This window comes from Lissotriton helveticus, chromosome 6 (genome assembly GCF_964261635.1).
Source record: "Lissotriton helveticus chromosome 6, aLisHel1.1, whole genome shotgun sequence".
NCBI classification, from domain to species: domain Eukaryota; kingdom Metazoa; phylum Chordata; class Amphibia; order Caudata; family Salamandridae; genus Lissotriton; species Lissotriton helveticus.
Genome location: NC_136067.1, coordinates 1,164,957,751 through 1,164,978,975, shown reverse-complemented (window position 1 = coordinate 1,164,978,975; position 21,225 = coordinate 1,164,957,751). Strand labels below are relative to the sequence as shown.

The 21,225-nt window shown below is 44.9% G+C and overlaps 1 protein-coding gene across 14 annotated transcripts in view; it reads right to left on the bottom strand.

Annotated features, from left to right (window-relative positions):
- Positions 1-20,609, bottom strand: part of AFDN (afadin, adherens junction formation factor) — a 1,642,835-nt gene extending 1,622,226 nt beyond the window's left edge. For 6 of the 14 annotated variants that reach the window (XM_078648838.1, XM_078648840.1, XM_078648843.1 and 3 more), the window contains exon 1: positions 20,145-20,558. In XM_078648838.1, the coding sequence (XP_078504964.1) occupies positions 20,145-20,246 (102 nt within the window). In that variant the 5' untranslated portion in view covers positions 20,247-20,558. Of the gene's footprint in view, positions 1-20,144 lie in introns of all 14 variants that reach the window. The other 8 variants (XM_078648845.1, XM_078648839.1, XM_078648842.1 and 5 more) reach the window with 2 other exon arrangements.
- Between the last annotated feature and the right edge of the window lie 616 nt (positions 20,610-21,225).

Sequence of the window (21,225 nt, the reverse complement as noted above, 5' to 3'; positions counted from 1 at the left end):
CCGGGGCTTCTACTGGGTCCCAGGGGGTCGAGGACAAAGAAGATACGGAGTCTTTTAGTAGGGAACGTAAAGAGGGTTTTATTTTAATGTAGCTACGTCTCTGTCGGCTCGTTCACGAGCAAATGCGGCAGAGTCAAATGCGGGTTTTCTCGAGGTCTCCAGGATGCTTCTCGGGACACCTAGGACGGTCTTCGTCTCTTCTTCTCTCTCTCTCGCCGGGACATGAAATCAAGAGAAAAGAGAGAACTCGTCAGTCCGTCGCTTGTACTCTCAGGAAGGGGCCGGGGGTGAGGGACACCAGTGAGGGTGATCACTTGATACACTCAGTGCAAGACCATGCTCGTGAGGGGGGGGGGGGGGGGGGGACGAGTGCATGGAAGGAATCCGACTACAGGTGCTCACTCTCACACTCAGTCCGTAGGTTGGACCCTTTTAGACACCCAACCCGCCACGCGTCCCCGTACCTGTACCTGTACCTGTTGAAGCCACGCCCCTCCCGTGGGTGCGTGGCAGGGCGAGTCGTGGGACCGTTGGCCTCCGGGCTTCGTCTCAGGTCCGGAATTCTCGTCGTTTCGTCCTTGTTCTCCCTCTCGCTTTCGGCTGGCCGTCTGCTGCTTCGGTTCTCCTGCTTCGTCCTCTTCCGGGTCGTATTCCCTCCACTCCCTGGCCGGGCTCTCTTTTGACCTTCCTTCCGGGTCGTCGAGGGGCGGAGCTGCGCCCGCCCACGATGGTGTCTTAAAGGGATCGCCGTCCTCGTCCAGGCTGGGCCAATGGGATGCCTGCCCGTCGATCCAACTGGGGTCCGACCGCTGTTGAGAGTGAAAAGCAGCAGGTAACAGGGGAGTAGACTCCCACCAAGCATAACGTTCGCTGTTCGTACTGCATGCCCCGTCACACCATGCCAGTACACATCCAGGTATTTCCAATAAGACAGCTTTTTGCTAGAGCAACTTTCCGTTAGGCTCAGACCGCAGTGGCAGTTTAACAGAACGCAGGAGTAGTCTCCGCCCCGACCAGGGCCTGTTACACTCAGGGCCAGGAATCCGACCCACCTTCTGCCGGAGCCTGGAAGCGAGAGGCGCCAAACTCAGTGTTGCTTCGGCCCCAACCCAGGGCGGCATCGGTGAAACTCGCAGGCAACCAGGCCCTTTTCTGACAACACCCACGGGTATCGGTGGTGCAGAAACGTAACCAGTTCTGAGCTTTCCATCTGAGCTATGGATGTCAAATACGTGCAGGAGTATTATTAATCCAGGACTGGTGACTTGGGGAGTCCACGAAGCCTCCACAAGTAGGCCATAACAAACACAGCTACAGTTTACCAATAAGGAAGGGAACGCATTGAAAGCTACCACCCATAAGCACACCTATATGCCTTTTCATTCATTCATTCATTCGATCTTTATTTCGGCGCATTCTGGCCATAAAAGACACATAAAAACAACAGTACATTTTACACATTGAATACAAAAATGTATACATGATATGCTGTTGGGAAGCTGAAATACAGTATAATTCATCAAATTAGTAATGATTCATAGATTAAAAAGGCACATAAAATATAAAATTTATGGTAAAATACAAGATAAAAAACTTTTAAGTGGCACCATAGAGAATGATCCTAGAAATTGACAACTCTATTCCTTGGACAGTCAGGACAACATAACCTCTGCATGGCGTACGGCCAGATGAACAGCTACAACTCCAACCCCCGCTTCTTGCGTAAATGACTTACAAGGAATAAAAATCTGCTAACACGGAACCCAGTAAGACGACTAGTATCAGTTTTGATGATCCTGAATGAATACCTTAGGCATTACACAAGGGCTTGATCCATCGTCTCCTTGCTATGTCGTATGTGGTGCAGAACAACAGTATGTGTTTCTCATCTTCTCTTAGATTGGACTGACAACATATACAGTTCGAGCTTTTTGTTGGCCCGGTTTGCTTTTCCCACCTAGCTAGAACTACATTCGTTTTAAGTATTCCGTATCTAAATTTTAGGTACAGACTTTTTGCAAGCGGAGGTTGTATCTCATCTAAAAACTCCTCAAAGTGTGGTGCGCTTTTGAAGTTAAGAAAACTACTAGTGATCGAACCACAAGAGTTATCATTTAGGGAGTTATGAGAGATATAGGACCAGAATCTTGTCTTTACACGTTTCTTGCAGCTTTGTGTCAAAAGTGCAGGGTTTTCCCAGAAGTGGGTAAGAACAATTTGAATAAACCAAGTTTTTACATGCTTCAACCAAGGGTTGGTGTTGTAAGCATCAAGGTTCTTCACTTCTAGAATACCACTTTTATAATCTGCAAGATCTGGAGTACTCCATAGTCTAACCCAATGTAGGAGTGGACGGAGTACTGCAAGGTCGTCCGTACGCTTCATATTAAGGTCTAAAAAGAGGGGTAGGAGTGGGGTGCGTGTGGGCAATCTCAGAATACTTCTGTAGAAGTTATTCTCAGTTTTCTTAAAGAGATTCCCCGCGTTCATACCCCAAATTTCGGCACCATATAAGGCACCAGCCTGTGCCTTAAATTTGAACACTTCCAGAGCTGGTGTTATAGATTTGTTTAAGCTGGCCCCATGGCGTCTTACAATAGGTTGGGTGTTCTGATTAAAAATGGTTTTACTTTTTAGGTCTCGTAGAGACCTATTACGGTGTAACCAAAAATTTTAACTAAAGCGGATTTCGACGAGTGCATGAGTTCTCGTGACCGCGCTTTTATCCGGGCCGCCTGCCTCTGAGAGCTTTAAATTAAAGCCATCTGTTGCTTCCCCAGCGCACTCGGTCTCACTTCTCCTCCCCCTAATTAACACACACTTCTAGCACGGCCGCGAGGCCGTGCTTCAAAGGGATCCGCTCCGGCTTGCCCCACATGGCTGCATGCCCCCCAGAGTGTATGGCTCACGAATTCCCCAGCACACTTGGCCTCACTTCTCCTCCCCCTAATTAACACACACTTCTAGCACGGCTGCGAGGCCGTGCTTCAAAGGGATCCGCTCCGGCTTGCCCCACATGGCGGCATGCCCCCCAGAGTGTATGGCTCACGAACTCCTCGAACACTTGACACTTCTGCCCCTGCTTAGTGACGTAGGTTTTACTGGAAATACCCATGTGATTTTTACCAACAGGTAGAGCAACCGGTAGAGCGCAGCACTGCTGAGTCCCGGCCTCTGTCTCATCTCGGACCCCGACCATCGCCGGAGACTCGACCGCCGGCGCACTCACCCGCCTTTCACCTCTGAGTCAGAGCGCACTCTGCTGTCACTGTCCCTGCACTCTCGTCTCAGTATCAGACCTCTCTCACTCTCGTCTCAGTGTGTGTCAGACCTCCCCCCTTACTCTCCGCTCTCATCTCAGTGTCAGACCTCTTTCCCCTCTCACTCTCTGCTCTCTCTTCCCTCTCACTCTCCGCTCTGTCTCCCCTCTCACTCTCCGCTCTGTCTCCCCTCTCACTCTCCACTCTGTCTTCCCTCTCTCCGCTCTCTTCCCTCTCTCTCTCCCCTCTCACTCTCCTCCCCTCTCTCCCCTCTCACACTCCCCTCTCACACTCCCCTCTCACACTCCCCTCTCACACTCCCCTCTCACACTCCCCTCACACTCACCTCTCACACTCACCTCTCACACTCACCTCTCACACTCACCTCTCACACTCACCTCTCACACTCACCTCTCACACTCACCTCTCACACTCACCTCTCACACTCACCTCTCACACTCCCCTCTCACACTCCCCTCTCACACTCCCCTCTCACACTCCCCACTCTCTCTCCACTCTCTCTCCCCTCTCACTCTCTCTTCCCTCTCACTTTCCGCTCTCTCTTCCCTCTCTCCGCTCTCTCTCCCCTGTCTAGGCTGCTCTCTGACTGTCTCCAGTGGCCTCTGTCTGTCTCTGGTCACCCCTCCTCACCATCACACACCCTCACATCCACTCACCCTCACACCCTCACCCTCACCCACCCTCACACCCTCACCCACCCACTCGTCACCCTCACACCCCCTCACCCTCAAACCCCTCACACCCCTCTCCCTCACACCCCCTCACCCACCCTCACCCTCACCCACCCTCACCATCACATACCCTCACATCCTCTCACCCTCACGCACCCACACACCCTCACACCCTCACCCACCTCACACCCTCACCCACCCTCACACCCCCTCACCCTCACACCCCCTCACCCCCCCTCACCCTCACACCCCCTCACCCTCACACACCCTTACCCTCACACCCTCACCCTCAGTCACCCTCACACTCACACCCCCTCACCCCCCTCACCCTCACACACCCTCACTCACCCTCACACCCTCACTCACCCTCACGACCCTCTCACCCTCACACACCCTCACCCTCACACACCCTCACCCTCACACACCCTCACCCTCACACACCCTCACCCTCACACACCCTCACCCTCACACCCCCTAACCCTCACACACCCTCAATCACCCTCACACACCCTCACCAGCATAGCATAACAAAACCTAGCATAGCATAGCAAAACATAGCATAGCAAAACATAGCATAGCAAAACAAAACAAAAGATAGGATAGCAAAACCAAACCTAGCATAACAAAACAAGAAATAGCATAGCAAAACACAACAAAGCATAGCATAGCAAAACACAACAAAACATAGCATAGCATAATAAAACACAACAAAACAAAAGATAGCATAACACAACAAAACATATCATAGGATAAAACATAGCATAACATAACAACACAAAGCATTGCATAACAAAACATAGCACAACACAAAGCATAGAATAACAACACAGCATACATAACAAAACATAGCATAACAAAACATAGCATAACAAAGCATATCAAAACATAACATAACTTAGCATAACAAAACACAACAAAACATAGCATAACAAAACACAACATAGCATAACAAAACAAAGCTTAGCATAGCATAACAAAACATAGCATAGCATTACAAAACATAGCAAAACATTGCATAGCATAACAAAGCATAGCATAGCAAAACACAACAAAACATAGCATAACAAAACATAGCATAACAAAACATAGCATAACAAAACATAGCATAACAAAACATAGCATAACAAAACATAGCATAACAAAACATAGCATAGCATAAAAACAAAGCATAGGATAGCAAAACTAAACATAGTATAGCATTACAAAAATAAGCATAGGATAGCAAAACAAACCATAACATAACAAAACATAGCATAACAAAACACAACAACACATAGCATAACAAAACATAGCAAAACACAACAAAACATAGTATAGCATAACAAAACACAACAAAACAAAACATAGCATAACAAAACACAACAAAACATAGCATAACAAAGCATAGCAAAACAAAACATAGCATAACAATACACAACAAAACATATCATAAGATAAAACATAGCATAACAAAACAAAGCATTGCATAACAAAACATAGCAAAACACAAAGCATAGTATAACAAAACACAGCATACATAACAAAACATAGCATAACAAAGCATATCAAAACATAACATAACTTAGCATAACAAAACACAACAAACAGCATAAAACACAACATAGCATAACAAAACAAAGCTTAGCATAGCATAGCATAACAAAACATAACAAAACATAGCATAGCATAACAAAGCATAGCATAGCATAACAAAGCATAGCATAGCAAACCACAACAAAACATAGCATAACAAAACGTAGCATAGCATAAAAAACAAAGCATAGGATAGCAAAACTAAACATAGCATTACAAAAAAAAGCATAGGATAGCAAAACAAACCATAGCATAACATAACATAACAACAAAACATAGCATAACAAAACACAACACATAGCATAACAAAACATAGCAAAACAAAACATAGCATAGCATAACAAAACACAACAAAACATAGCATAACAAAGCATAGCAAAACAAAACATAGCATAACACACAACAAAACATATCATAGGATAAAACATAGCATAACAAAACAAAGCATAGCAGAGCATAACAAAACAAAGCATAGGATAGCATATCAAAACAAAGCATAGCAAAACAAAACATAGCATAACAAAACAGCATAGCAAAACAAAGCATAGCATAATAAAACACAACAAAGCATAGCATAGCATAACAAAACATAGCATAACAAAACATAGCATAACAAAGCATAGCAGAGCAAAGCATAGCATAACAAAACATAGCATAGCATAACAAAACACAACAAAGCATAGCATAACAAAAAGCATAGGATAGCAAAACTAAACATAGCATAGCATAACAAAACAAAGCATAGGATAGCAAAAATAGCATAGCATAACAAATCATTCCATAACATAACAAAACATAGCATAACAAAACACAACAAAACAGCATAGCTTAACAAAACAAAACATAGCATGGCTGAACAAAACATGACAAAACATAATAGCATAGCAAAACACAGCATAGCATACCAACACAACAAAACATAGCATAGCATAACAAAACATAGCATAGCAAAACAAAGCATAGCATAATAAAACACAACAAAACATAGCATAACAAAGCATAGCAGAGCAAAATATAGCATAGCATAACAAAGCATAGCATAGCATAACATAACATTGCATAGCATAGTAAAACATAGCATAGCATAACAAAACATAGCATAGCATAACAAAACAGCATAGCATAGCATAACAAAACAAAACATAGGATAGCAAAACAAAACATAGCATAGTATACAGCATCACTCAGCACCACCACAGCATCACTCTGTGGCACCACAACATCACTGAGCTCCACCACAGCATCAATCTGTGTAACCATTCAACAACAACTTGGTCAAATATGTTCTCAATGTTTCAAGGTTTATTACAAATGTAACAAAAAGATGTTAATATTTGACATATGTTCTTGGATTTTCGTCACAATAAAATACACTGAACATAATCTTCACAAATGTTATTTACAAAAGTTTAAGCTATTGCCATTATAAATTACAATAACTTTTTTAAGTATTAATTATTTAAAAAAATTAAAAACCATTGTTATTTGTAATATCAATACATGTAAGTCACGTAAATACAACACATATTCCATTACAAATGCTATAGGTGTCACATTTGCGAAAGTTATAACTATTGGCATGGTAAATGACAAAGCTATTAATTTCGCTATTTTCAAAAACAAAACCTAAATAAAACAATTGTCATTTACAATACCAATAGCTCAAACTTTCTTAATACGAGACCTATTGCATTGCAAATGCTTGTTACTAGTTGTGTCTTCCAGGAATTTTTGGAGTCAAGAGAGACACCCAAGTAGGAGAAATCTGATACAAGTTCCAGTTTTTTGTTGTTAAGAAGGAAATGGCCCTTAAAAGATTTATGGGGATTGAGGGCCATACATTTGGTCTGGATGTATGACGTTACAACGCATACTTTTACATCGCATGCCTTTACAACGCGGTTTTTACATCGCATACCATTACAGCGCATAGCGCTTTTGGGTGCTGGATAGTGAATAGTTTAATTTACTATTCCAACTCCAGTCCCCGTGGACACTAGGGAAGGTTATTGGATAGTAAATTAACCTATTCCCTATCCTAGAGCGCCCCCCAGCGCAATGAGTTGTAATGGTTTGCGTTGTAATGACCGCGTTGTAATGGCAGTGCGTTGTAAAAGTTTTGTTGTAAGTGATGTTTCCCATTTGGTCTTGTTTGTGTTTATTTATAATCCCTTCTTATCACAGTACAATTTGAAGGAGTTTAAAAGGTTTTGCAGACCACTCGGGGTTTGCGAGATCAGAATGGTGTCGTCCGCAAATAAAAGTGCGGGAACCCTCTCTCCATTCAACTTAGGTGAGTCGTTTTGACTCTCATCTAAATATGCTGGAAAATCATTGACATATAGAGAAAAGAGAGTAGGGGCCAACACGCACTCTTGGCGGACTCCCCGCCTAAATGGAACAGGATTAGTTAGTTCCCCATTCGGACCCCAGCGTATCCTTGCAAAGTTGGTATTATGCAATCTTCTGATCTGCTCGAGTAAACAGTCTGGTAGTCCCATTGCAGACAAACAGTCCCATAAACGATCCCGCAAATCTAAATCAAAAGCTGCCCTAAGGTCAACAAAAGCTACATAAATGTGTCCCTTTAACCCCTTCAGTGCTGTGCGAATTCCGCTGCGGTGCTGAAGGTTCTAAAGAACCTATGGACCCATGACGGAACGGTTCCTTCATGAGCACAGGCCAACCGACGCTCATGACGGAACCGTTCCGTCATGAGCACCGAAGGGGTTAATAAAAAAACATATTTCCAACAAATGCAACAAAATCTGAACACTTGATCGGTTGTGCTGGTGTTACGTCTAAAACCTGCTTGGAATTTGGTAAAGATCTCATGCTCATCAATCCACTGATTTATACGAATTAAAAGGTGCCTCGCATAAATTTTTTGCAAAATATCTAAAAGACTAATGGGTCGATAGTTAGAAGGAACACCTCTATCTCCCATTTAAAAATTAAAATGATTTCTGCGCCCCTCCAGCTATCAGGTAATTTACCACCGGTAACAAATATATTAACAAGCATTTACAATGCAATGGTTTCGCCTTTGGAAAAGTTAGAGCTATTGGCATTGTAAATGACAAAATTTGTATTTATGTGTTGGTTTTGAAAACATAAATAAATGGCATTGTCATTTACATTGCCATTAGCTTAATCTCGGCAGTCACTCTGCACTCCCTAGCACTCCCTAGTCACTCTGCACTCCCTAGTCACTCTGCACTTCCTAGTCACTCTGCACACTCCCTACTCTGCACACTCCCTACTCTGCACACTCCCTACTCTGCACACTCCCTACTCTGCACACTCCCTACTCTGCACACTCCCTACTCTGCACACTCCCTACTCTGCACACTCCCTACTCTGCACACGCATCTCCTTGCACAGTGACCTCAGGGCGCTACAGCATTGGGACGGGAGAGGGAAACACTCCTTTCACAATGACCTCAAGGCACTGGACTAAGGAGACTGCACTAGGACAAAAGCCGCCTCAGGGGATCGCTACTGCTTGACCTTGTGCAATATCCTCGGGGCGGGAATGGACAGCAGGAGGGGGGGCGGGAACGGGCACACGGACAGCGGGATGGGGTATCGGGCACACGGACAGCGGGTGGGGGGGCGGGGAAGACAGGACAGCAAGCCGTCTTAGAGGATCACTACTGCTTGTCCTGGCAATGCTCAAGGCATTGAAGCATTAGAGGCATTCCTAAGACACAAGCCGCCTCAGAGAATCGCTACTGCTTCTCCTTGCACAGTGACCTCAGGGCGCTACAGCATTGGGACGGGAGAGGGAAACACTCTCTTAAGAGGATCGATACTGTTTGTCCTTTCACAATGACCTCAAGGCGCTGGACTAAGGAGACTGCACTAAGACACAAGCCGCCTCAGGGGATCGCTACTGCTTGACCTTGTGCAATATCCTCGGGGGGGCGGGAACGGACAGCGGTCGGGGGGCGGGAACGGACAGCGGGGGTATGATTAGGGATGGACAATGCAAGCCCAAGCATAGACATGGCTCACCATACATCCACTGCAATAAGCAAGCTGATTAAGTGCCTAGACACCGCCGGGTATATGTAGCGCTATACAAATTTTCTCTAGCATGGGTCACAGCATCACTTTCTTGCTTCGCCAACCTCTAGACAAAGACAAACAAGAAGAGGCACTAAGACCGTTCTGGATGGTCAGAAACAAATTATCAGTCACCGACGACTGTCTGTTCAGGGGCACGAGGTTGGTTCCACCTGAGATCTTAGGAAACCGCCTAGTCAACCTGGCCCACGAAGGGCACTTGGGGATTACCAAAACTAAGCAAAGGTTGCATGCAGACTACTGGTGGCCAGTATGGACACTGAGATGGAGAGGTAAGTAAGAGACTGCATACCATGCTCTACCAGTGACAAGATTCTAAAACACCACACACCTCCAATGCAGTGCAGGCCACTCCCTGTAGGTCCATGGGTGGACGTGGTGTTAGACATAGTGGGTTCACTAACTGGTGAACATAGGACACCATACATCGTGGTGCTTGTAGATCTGTACTCAAGGTGGCCGGAAGTAAAATTTGTGTCGGAGGTAACAACTAAGGTGGTAATTGATTTCTTACAAGAAGTGTTCCTCAGGGAAGGGTTGCCTAGTACCTTATTAACTGACAATGGTGTGCAACTCTGCTCTAAAGAAATGCAAGATTTCCTAGAAAGCACTGGGATTGCACACAAGAAGTGTGCGCTATATCACCCTGAGACTAATGGGATGGTCGAACGATTTAATAAAACCATCAAGGAAGTGATCCAGCTAGCAAGGGCTAGTGGGTTGAGTTGGAAAGATGAGGTAGTGAAACGCTTGGAGGCCTACAGACTCACCCCTCACCAAACCACAGGCGTCACCCCTTTTGAACTATGGAGAGCGAGAAGACCAAACTCAAGGCTAGTACCACGGTGGATGGGGTGGCACAAAGGTTGGACGGGTCACTGTAGGGAGTCACAGTGGCGTGACAGGGAATTCAAAGCTGTGAGGGACAGGAAAACCAGGTTTGATAAACTGCACTCAGTTAAAGAGATTAAGTTTAAAGTTGGTGATGTGGTCAAGATTAAAGCACCCACAGGCAGAGCAAATTGGTTCTCTAGACCCACAAAGATTGTGAAAATATTTAATAATGCTGTAAAAACACAAGAAGGAAAGATTTGGAGAGGGTGGTGAGGTACACCGCTCCCACAGCACATGATGACAACAGAACAAGGAGCGAGTGTGAATCACACTCTAAGGGAGACCCATCCGAGCCGAGCGGTTCGGGACGGGCCAACCTTACTCGTAGGTCGAGCTGCAGGGAGGTTATCCGCCCTAAGTATTTGGAGCATTATGTCACCAAGTGAAGTACACCTTGTTGTTTATGTTCTGTGTAACTTTATCCGGTCAACAAGTGAGTTACACTTTGTTGGTTATGCTCTGTATATCTTTATTCTCAATTTTGTAGGGAGGGGGATGGGTGGTATCCTCCGCCCTAGGGAGAACCTTTACCCTCTTCCCCACCTCCTGTTAGGCTGGCACTTGGTTGACACCACCGTGACATCATTTAGAATGTCACAGCGGTGAACGTTCGGAGGAGAGCGCACTGTGTGAGAGGAACGATCTTACTGCGGCCAGCTGTGTCTGGAGTCTTCTTCCTGGAAACCTTCACCTTAATAAAAAGACTCTTGTTGCGCCAACCTGGTCTCCTGTGTCCTGATTGAGGTTGGATTTCTCACTGTGGTTATCCTTTTTTTTTTTTAAAAGATTGGAAGCATGATAAACCTCAGCTATTGGAGAATATCAATTATTGAAGTTGTGCATGGAATACTATGAACTTGTGCTAAATTATCATGTATAACATTTAATACCATTTTCAAATGAGTGTCGAACCATTGCAATTATTTATTACAAACCACTTTAAAATGCTTTAGCATGCATGGCACTGAATTAAATATGGCGGGCACTTTAATGTGGCATGAATGTGCGAAACACTTTTATAATAGCCGAAAAAGAGGTGTGCGCATCGCATCGTAGGTCGATATGCAGTATTTTCTAGTTTTTACAGCATGTAGGCCCCCAATTAAGGACGGCGGCGGCATGTTCTGCATACAACATTGTGACGTGAAGCACAATGTCACAAATCTAGGCTGCGTGTGGGGAGCTCGCATTGAAAGCCATAAATACCTCGCTCAAAAGTTCAGCGCACGAGGAATGCCTCGAACCTTCGTTAGAGAAAAGTGCTTTAATTACAGTACCTTTTTCTGGCATATTTGAACACTGTTGAGAGCCCCAGGGTCTTGGAGGCAATAGATTAACACTGCCTTAGGCACTCTACTAAGAACAGACCTGCAGGGGATTCTCCGACTGGTATTAATAAAACCGGGTACAGGAATCACACATGGATCTCTCACTCATCCTGGTGTGTTAACAACTTGTTGCCAATATGAAGTCGGAGATCACCAGGTAAGAGTTTATTCAAGTTACAGCATATAGCAGGACTTATCAATACATGCTGCAACCACCACATCCCAGTTCAACAGCCTTTATTAAGCTTCTTTATTCCCTTAACATTCCTTAACTATGTTAACACACAACACTCCATAGTGGAGTCCCAACACTCCTCTATTCTTAAGATCTTACCTTATATGGCATTGTCTTCCTTTTGGGAGTACTTGCTCTTACTAACCCGACACTCACACCTCACAAACTGAAACTAAAGAACATTCTGCTTAGCTGTCTCTTACCACAAAATCACTGCCTTAAGGAAAACAGAAGGTACCGTAACATTCTCAATGGTTGAACAGTGTGTGCCATTTACATAGGATCGAAACTGCCCAGCTTCATTAAGGCGAATTTTATTCTTTTAACTGATTTGGTCAATCTACGAGGTTATTTGTACAGACGTCAGTCCACACCTAATCTTTATACCCTAACGTAAATGTAAACCACCTTAATCATACCAAAACCTAGATTTTAACCGTAGATCATATTTATCAGAGTCTGACATTTCGTTCCCTATGTGTCATTTTTCCTACAAGTCACAGTTCATACGTTATACATCACTGCTCATAATTATATTCAAAAATACTTAACGTAAAGTACTAAGCACGTAGCAATAAAACAGGAGAACTGGCACTAGTTTTTTAGTCAATGGCGTTCTCATTTGTAAATTGTTTATACTGTTACCATTTTAAAAGCAAAAATATTGTCAATACTAGTAAACAGATAAATAAAACCGTGTCTTTTAAAGCCGCCCAGAGATGTTCCGTAACGTTGCTATCGAAAGTGAAGAAAACATCATATGGGGCCAGATCGTTATTCTCCTATATAGTTTAAGTATTCTCCTGCGAGGTTGAAAATCTGTAAAACTCGAACTCACTGGTAAGCTTAAGGGCGCTGGAATGGACTGCTATGTTTAATTGCATGGCAATTGGCTTAGCGACGTAACAAGTCTTAAAAAAAAAAAAGATTCATTTCAATCTATCGCAACTGTATGTCAGTCAGAGAGGCCACCTCGTAACAATTGTAAGAATCACACATCATCACAATAACTTTTAGACAGATTTGGGGACTGTGCAGTTTGACCACTTCCTTTAACTTTGTAGTTTAATCCTCACTGATGCATTACATTTCAGACTTATTTTGACTTAGCTAACCTATGGGCCAAAATAATGGAACTACTAGCAACATGTAAAGCAATGAGCGCTGCTGAGTAGCAGAGCACCTCATGCTACAGTGAGCTCGACTAATTTCTCGCTGGATTGCCATACGACTCCAAAGCGTACTAGTAGCGGCGCCGGTAGTAGATACAAGGGACCCAACCCACGTGAAGGGCCTTATGTCGGACCGCAGGCTGAGCAGCGCACTCACCCGGAACTTCTCTGGATGGGTCCTGGAGGAAGACATGGCCTCGGTGCGCCCGGGCTCCCGCGCGCTTTCCCCCCCACGCCTGCCCTGGCGTAGATACAAACACTCAGCGCCAGCACGCCGCCAAAATAGACATAGGACAACCGACAGGCAGACTCTTTTACAGTCCCTGTCAGAGAACCAACCACCAGACACTGGAGCGCGCGCAACGCAACTCAAAAGCTGAGTCTACGTGCATCCATGTTAGGAGTAGCAAAGTTATTACGGGGCGATTAAAGGGCGTGGCCAGTCTGCACCTCCTTGTTGTATTTATTAATTTATTTAGTGCAATTTTATATAGCGTGGACTTTACCCAAAGGTGTCAGAGTTCTTCACAATAGAACCAAGTACGTTACATGAGGAAATGTACATACTTATACCCACGTTACAGATACAAACGAGATAGATGAAAAAGTAAAATAAAGAAGTCAGGTCCCGGGCCGCGCTGTGATTGGCTGACGTCACGGGGGTGTCCCGGGCCGGCAGCCAATCACAGCACGGCCCGGGAATGACGTCACGGGGGTGTCCCGGGCCGGCAGCCAATCGCAGCGCGGCCCGGGACAAAGGGGCGGGGCTTAAAAAAGCACCAGAAACGCCCCCGAATCGCGTTTTCAAGAGAAAGCGCGATTGACAGCCTCTGTCTCCCAATGGCTAGCCTCCATTTATGGAGCTAGCCAATGAGAGGCAGAGGCGGTGCCGACATCCCTACTGTAGACAATAGTTTTCGATCTGGGAGGGGCACTGCGTGCCCCTCGCCAGGTCGAAACCTAAAAAGGTGATTGATGTAGGGTGCCCACACTCCAATCTCATGCTTGTATAAGTCCCCGGGTATTTTGTCTAGTCCAGGCGCTTTACCATTTTTAACTCAGCTAATGGCTTGCTCAGTTTCTTCTAGACTAAACAATAGGGGGTTTGTGCTATGTACAATCCGAGAGCAATTTTCAATGGATGGCTCCTTGTTTCCTGGGGATTCATATAATTGGGTGAAATGGTTGACCCAGGTTTGCTCACCAATAAACACATCCTCGCGTGTTTTGTCTCTATTATTCTCATTAGCAACAAGTTTCCAAAACCCCACACTATCCTTAGCCTTAGTAGCATGTTCCCCCCCAACATTCCTCGTCCCAAAGGGCTCTAGCGTTAAGCTGAATCTTCTTATATTCACTCCTAAGGGCCCTGATCGATTCTGGCGTCTTGTTCTTAATAGCATCTAGGAGTGAGCTCTTAGATAAGCGGCACTCCTTATTATACCAAGGTTTGGACCCTACGGCACTAATTTTATGCATCATCCTTTTTTTTGCATTTTCGACACGTAGGGTACAAGGGATGTGAAAAACTTGGTATGTACATATATAAAATCATTGCCCTCTGCCGGGTGGGATAAATGATTTGAAAATGTATCTGCAAAGAGTTGATAGATGCTAGACAATGCCTCCCCATTTCCCAATAGGCTGGCCAATTTAAGGGAGCGCCTATTATTGCTCATTACTGGGGCATCACGGGGTTTGTTCTCCATGGGGAAAACTTCTGTCATTGGGCTACTACTAGGAACCAATCTCTAATTTATTAACAACTGCAACGGCCGATGGTCACTTTCATACCTTGGGACAATTTCAAAGTCTATCAGATAAGACCAAATGTCATGGGATACCAGCATATAATCTATACAGCTATGGGAGTTGTTTTTAACAAAGGTGGGGGCCTTGGGAGAATCAGATTGAAAGCGGCCATTACAAGCCCTCATTCCATGTACTGAGACTAGTTTTGTCATTTGCACCGCTAGAGTCGTGCAGCGCACTCCCTCCATGTAGGATAGGGATGGGATATTATAAGCTCTGTCCTCATCTCCAAAAACATCGCCAAACCTCTTGATTGGCACGAAATTACAGTTAAAATCACCTCCAATCAGGATGCTTGGCGAGTCTACATTATTAACAAGGAGATTGTCCAGTTGTTCCAGGGTTACAGACTCTTTTGACAACCCACACGGTTGATTATATACATTAAAGACAGTAATGCGCCTGCCATCCCTTAGGGTAACTGCCAGCCCCAGAATATCAGCTGAATCTGTGTATAATTGCTTGATATTTGCTTCGAGAGACACTTTGATCCACACTGTTAGTCCCCCCGAGGGTCTCCCTCGGGTTGAAGCTACTGCCTCTATATTAAAGGTTTTGTACCCTACTTTGTGTGGTATGTCGAGGGCCCAAGTTTCCTGCAGCAGACAGATATCACTGGAGTCTATATAATTAGACCAGTCGGGATCTGAGAGATTTTTTGCCAGACCGCGATGTTCCAGGATATCACTATAAGGTTAGGATGGCTAATTGGGGTTTTTTCTACTAGTAACGACCCACTGTTTGTGACATCACGGATACAATTTCTTGTAGCAGGGGTTCTATCAAGAGTTGTGGCTGGATGATAATCGACCACCTCCTCATACCTTGTAATTGATATACTTGCTACATGACCATTAGCTCCCTCATGGTTAATCCGTTCTAAGGGCATGGCTGATCTCACTTTCCTCCTAACAGGTAAGGATGCCAAAGACTCATCTGAAGCCCCACTATCTGCAATGGTGTACTCATTGTGTGGGTTCTTCTCGTCCTCAGGGTCAGTAGCCAACGGCATTTTAAGTAGTCATTCTACCATCTCTAGGGATGACAGCTCCTGGTATCTATTTGAGATAATGAAAGGTTCCAAGGAGTCTGCCCCAGGAGCCAAACCTTGAGTCAGTGGTCGATAAAAGTAACCCATGGGGAGAACATGTATGTTTGTGTGTGTTTCTTCTCGTACACTCAAGATGTGACGTACAGTGTTAGGGCGTTTGACGTTGACAACAATACAGTCCCCTTCGATGGCTTTCTTTTGTTCGCCCACCCACCCCACTCTTCTGACCATGATGATCTCGTTTAAATTAGAGTGGCTGAAACCTTTGAACTTTTTCAACCAGTCAACGACCTTGTTTCTTAGCATGTACCATGATTCCGTTTGGTCGCTCCTAAGTGCAGGCACCCCTGTTAATACTAAGACATATGGGCATGTTGCTGGTGGCAATCTTAAGTTATCATTATTGGGGCGAATGTTATTAAGTGGACACGTACTTAATTGGGACGTTTGTGGTGTGCCATTGCTAGTGTCTTGCAAGTTCCCTGTCATTATGTGCTGTTTGTCACTACCAGCTCCCACTCTATTGCAGGTTTTCCCCCTTTCAGATACATGGTGACATATTATACCTGGGACTGATGTTTGGTTATGAGGGGAGGCTGTCAAAGTTGATGTTAGAGTGATCTGCCCTGTGAGACCTACACTACTCCCACTCGATTTACTACAAGTAATCCCCCTCTCGATTGGGGGTTGACATGAAACACTTGGGGCTGGTAATACATTATGGGGAACGGCTGACACAGATGATGTAATAACACTCCCCACAGATAAGCCTCTACTGGGCACATTGTCACAATCAATCACTTTATAGCATTCTTTAAAAATATTGTTTCCCTTTTTTATCATTACTTCCAGCTCTAATAGACCCATGTTTAGACCTTTGATATGCTCGTCCAAGTCTTTAGTTCTAGAAACCAGTAGTTCATTCACTTACTCCTGAATTGACTGGAGTGTGGATTTAAAAATGTCTGCTACTATCATTTCTAGAGAATCTATCATGCTGTCTGAACCCACGCCTTGCACAGTTGATACCACCTCGATTTGAGTGCCATGTGATCTACTTTTGGGTGTGCAAGTACCCGTTACAACCGTTTTTGAGACCACTTGTTTTACATTATGTCCCACCACACTTTTGAATTTTTGTATTCCTTTCCTCTGTTGGGTAGGTTTTGGCTCTGGTTTTTCCTTACACCCTTTACGGGCCCCTCTTTGTCTTGTCACCATTGGTGGAGGATGTTGGAAGAAAAGGACGCAAATTTGGCGTGGATACCGAACCACCCCAAATCGTCAAAATAGAGCATGGCACAGCAGGGGGGGGGCCTGGCAGCAAAAGACTTAAGGGGTGCATCGAACAAAGGAAAACTACATCACTGAGAAAGCATTATGGGATATAGGAAAACACCCAAGCGAGCTTTTGTGCAACTAAACATTCAAGAACTACTGGTTTAATTTTGAACTTTAACCTCGGAATAAATATATTTAGAAAAGCAATTAATTTGGGTAACACTGTTCAAGAGGGGAAAAATTACGTTGGTACTCAAGATGACTCAACCATCTCTAAAGATATTGGAGTAATCAAAAACACATTGTTGGCAGTTCTCGCTTATGTAGAATATGTATGACGTACACGACAAATGTCGCCAGGTCCTATAGCACAGCACAATTTGTTTTACCCTGTCCTACTTTGGCATATAATTCCAGCAAAACGGGAAAGCACATTAAATCCAAATATAAAATAAAAAATAACCATTTTCGTTGTTCTTACAAATACAGATTAACTCAACCCACACAAATGTGCAGTAATAACGTGGCGCTGTTTATGCTGCAAGTGCAATGGTGGGGTTTGCTACTACCTAATGCTTCACCAACAGACGACAAAAATAATAACAACATTTATGGCTGACCTTCAATTACCTTTGAATATTCTGCCTTTATATCACTCGAAAAACACTGTGGTAACTTCCTTAACAGATAAGTGTGAAAATGGCTAGGAAAATCAGAACATAAAGATAGTTTTGGGCCGTCACCTGCAGGATACATGGAGTGTGAAATTATGGACGTGACCCACAAACGCTTTTTTCCACCTCCCCAACTGGTTCGGGTTCACTTCACGTAACGAATAAACTGTAAATTAACCGCTTTCTTTTTCTATTAAATAGTTTACCGTACAAGATTTAAAGGGATAGGGTTTCAAAAGTTGCTTATACGTAATGCAGTAATTATTTCAATGTTTTGGCTGCCCACTGCCAAGTTGGTATTCCATAAAGTACTCCATACGCCTGTGGAGTGAGTGCTGTCCATGCCAGTACACATCCAGGTATTTCCAAAAAAGAGCTTTCCGTTAGGGTCAGTTTAATAGAACGCATGAGTAGTCTCCGCCCCAACCAGGGCCTGTTACACTCAGGGCCAGGAATCCGACCCACCTTCTGCCGGAGCCTGGAAGCGAGAGGCGCCAAACTCAGTGTTGCTTCGGCCCCAACCCAGGGCGGCATCGGTGAAACTCGCAGGCAACCAGGCCCTTTTCTGACAACACCCACGGGTATCGGTGGTGCAGAAACGTAACCAGTTCTGAGCTTTCCATCTGAGCGATGGATGTCAAATACGTGCAGGTGGATTATTCAGACAGGACTGGTGACTTGGGAGTCCACGAAGCCTCCCCAAGTAGGCCATAACAAACACAGCTACAGTTTACCAATAAGGAAGGGAACGCATTGAAAGTTACCACCCATAAGCACACCTACATGCGTTTTCGTGAGCTGCATATTAGAGAGAAAAATAAGAAAACCATAAACATTAGACGGAGAGCAGGCATACACACACCCTAGAAAACACACACCCCCCCCCGAAATAGGTGGGCCCTTCCACAGCTTCAAAAATAGAGGCAGCACTTCCCAGCATTGACACACGTCTACACGATAAAGGAACCCGTAGGGAACAAAGTCAGCACAATGCTAACTTTCTTACATCCACTCCCGCCACGCTTAAATAGGTTCTGTTGTCGCAGGTTATCCGTAATGTATGAGTAAAGTTTCAAGTGCAAAAGGGCACGGGGTGGTGGGGACGGTAAAGAGAATATACCAGATCTGGCAAAAACGCTCTCCCTGGAGTCCTCAGCTGCAACCCTTCCTTCTCCTGTTTCAAAAGGGACCTGAAACTCCATCTCCTAAACAAATACTTTCCTGACCAACGTCAACTAACCTATATCCGAGTTGTCTCCTCTCTCTTTGGACATTCAAGGATAGTGGGTGACCGGACTATGTCATTTTCACCTTTTTTTTTTCTTTTTATTGTTCTCTCCCCCTCCGCTGCACTGCATATTTATTTCCCATGCTGTATTTTTGTCGTTGGTTTGCTTCCTCACTGCCGGCCTACTATGTAATGTACTCTGTTTTTTTACTGTGTGTAAAGCGCTCTGACACCTACGGGTCAAGCTAGTTCTATATAAAACTTTTTAAAATAAAAGGATGCATCGGGATAAAACTACCAGCTGTGGCGTTGCAGTCCAGGGGATCCTAGGATGGAAGTTAAAGATCGGTCAGAAGGTAAATGGGTTGGCATGGCTAGGAGGGCAAAAAAGATACCATTGCGTTCAGGCGGGAGTGAATAGGCTCTTTTGGGGTAGAACTGTGACATCATTCATTGGATTGGACCTCTTTGGGAAATGGCTCCCATTAGATGTGGGGTAGCTGATCCCAATTGAGCGGAGGGTTATAAAAAGCGGAAGTAGTAGATTCCCTGGAACGGGAAGTATGGTAAATTTGGGCAGGGTGGGTGTGTCTCAAACGCTGTGGGGTTAGGGGTAGGTAAGACGTGTGGAGTAGGCCCTTGGGTGTTGTGACTGTTGCGTTCGAATTGTAGTGTCAGATGTCCATTAATCACATGGTAAAGGTTGCAGTGGATCGCTAAGGTATATTGGATCTTTGGCTGCAGCTGATCCTCGTATGGCATGCACTTGATCGCTATGTGCAGTGTCTTTATGGGATTTTACTGTGCAACTAGTCCCGGGTGCAGCTGATATCTGGGAATGGGGCTTGTGACATACCTCAGTAGGTTGGCTGATTTCGAACAGGTCCAACCGGTTGTTATTCCAGTGGTTGATGATCTCGGCCAGTTTCCTGCGCTCTTCCTCGCGACTCCCCGACATGCTGCTGCGGCTCTACCCCAGAGACCGCCACAAAAATCCAAGGTCTGACACCAACGGTAGGAGGAGCTCAGTAGACCTCACACCGGCTTCCTCAAATGTCGGGCTGCCTGTGCCAAGGCTCAGTTCTACCAGGAGCTCCAGTTCACGGCTGGCTATCCTCGCCGGGTTCCTCTCCCTGTCAGTCCTCTCTTACATCTCCCCACAATATTTTTGCAGCCCGTCGCGTCCTGGACGCCTATCTATACACTGTTCGCTTTTCCGACTCTCGTTGCCGTGCACAGGCTTCACCTCCTCCCTGACGCACACATACGGACCGGTTACGCACCCCAGTCAGTACACAACAGCGTCTGCGGGAACATGGATAGACATAGAGAGGAGACAATGAACAAGTGGCGACAATAGGAACTCTGGGAAGGAATAGTGGTGGCCATTATGGAAAGGTGAAACTGCTATCTTTGGAGTCCCAATAACAAAGGGAAAGACGTGTTTAAACGGGAGAGCATTACATTTTGAAGCCTCTAAACACCAGTATCCCGGTCTGGATTTACAAAACATTTCAGTACAAATATTTGAAGGTAAACATTGCAAAAAACAAGCGACTTTTCATATTCAGAGCCTACGGGTAAACATAGTGTTGTAGGTAGACAAGGAAGAAACGGGATGCGATCCACGATGTCCTTGGACAGAGTTTTATTGTAATATATTTATGGAGCCCCCACCCACAAGTGTCCTTACAGCTCTGAGCAATTGCAACAATTGCCTAGAACCAGTGGTCGAAGTGGGGGAATAAAAGTACGGGAACTGTGGGTGGAGCATCAGGAGGCGGGAATAACCAGAGGATTGGGTCAGTGGGAGGAGTCAGAGGTGAGGCTAAAAAGAGCAAAACATACCGATTTTTAGTATGTTTGGCATATACAACAAATGGATTCAGTTTCTTTGAGGTTTAATATATTAGTTAATGACATTCAAATACATCTAC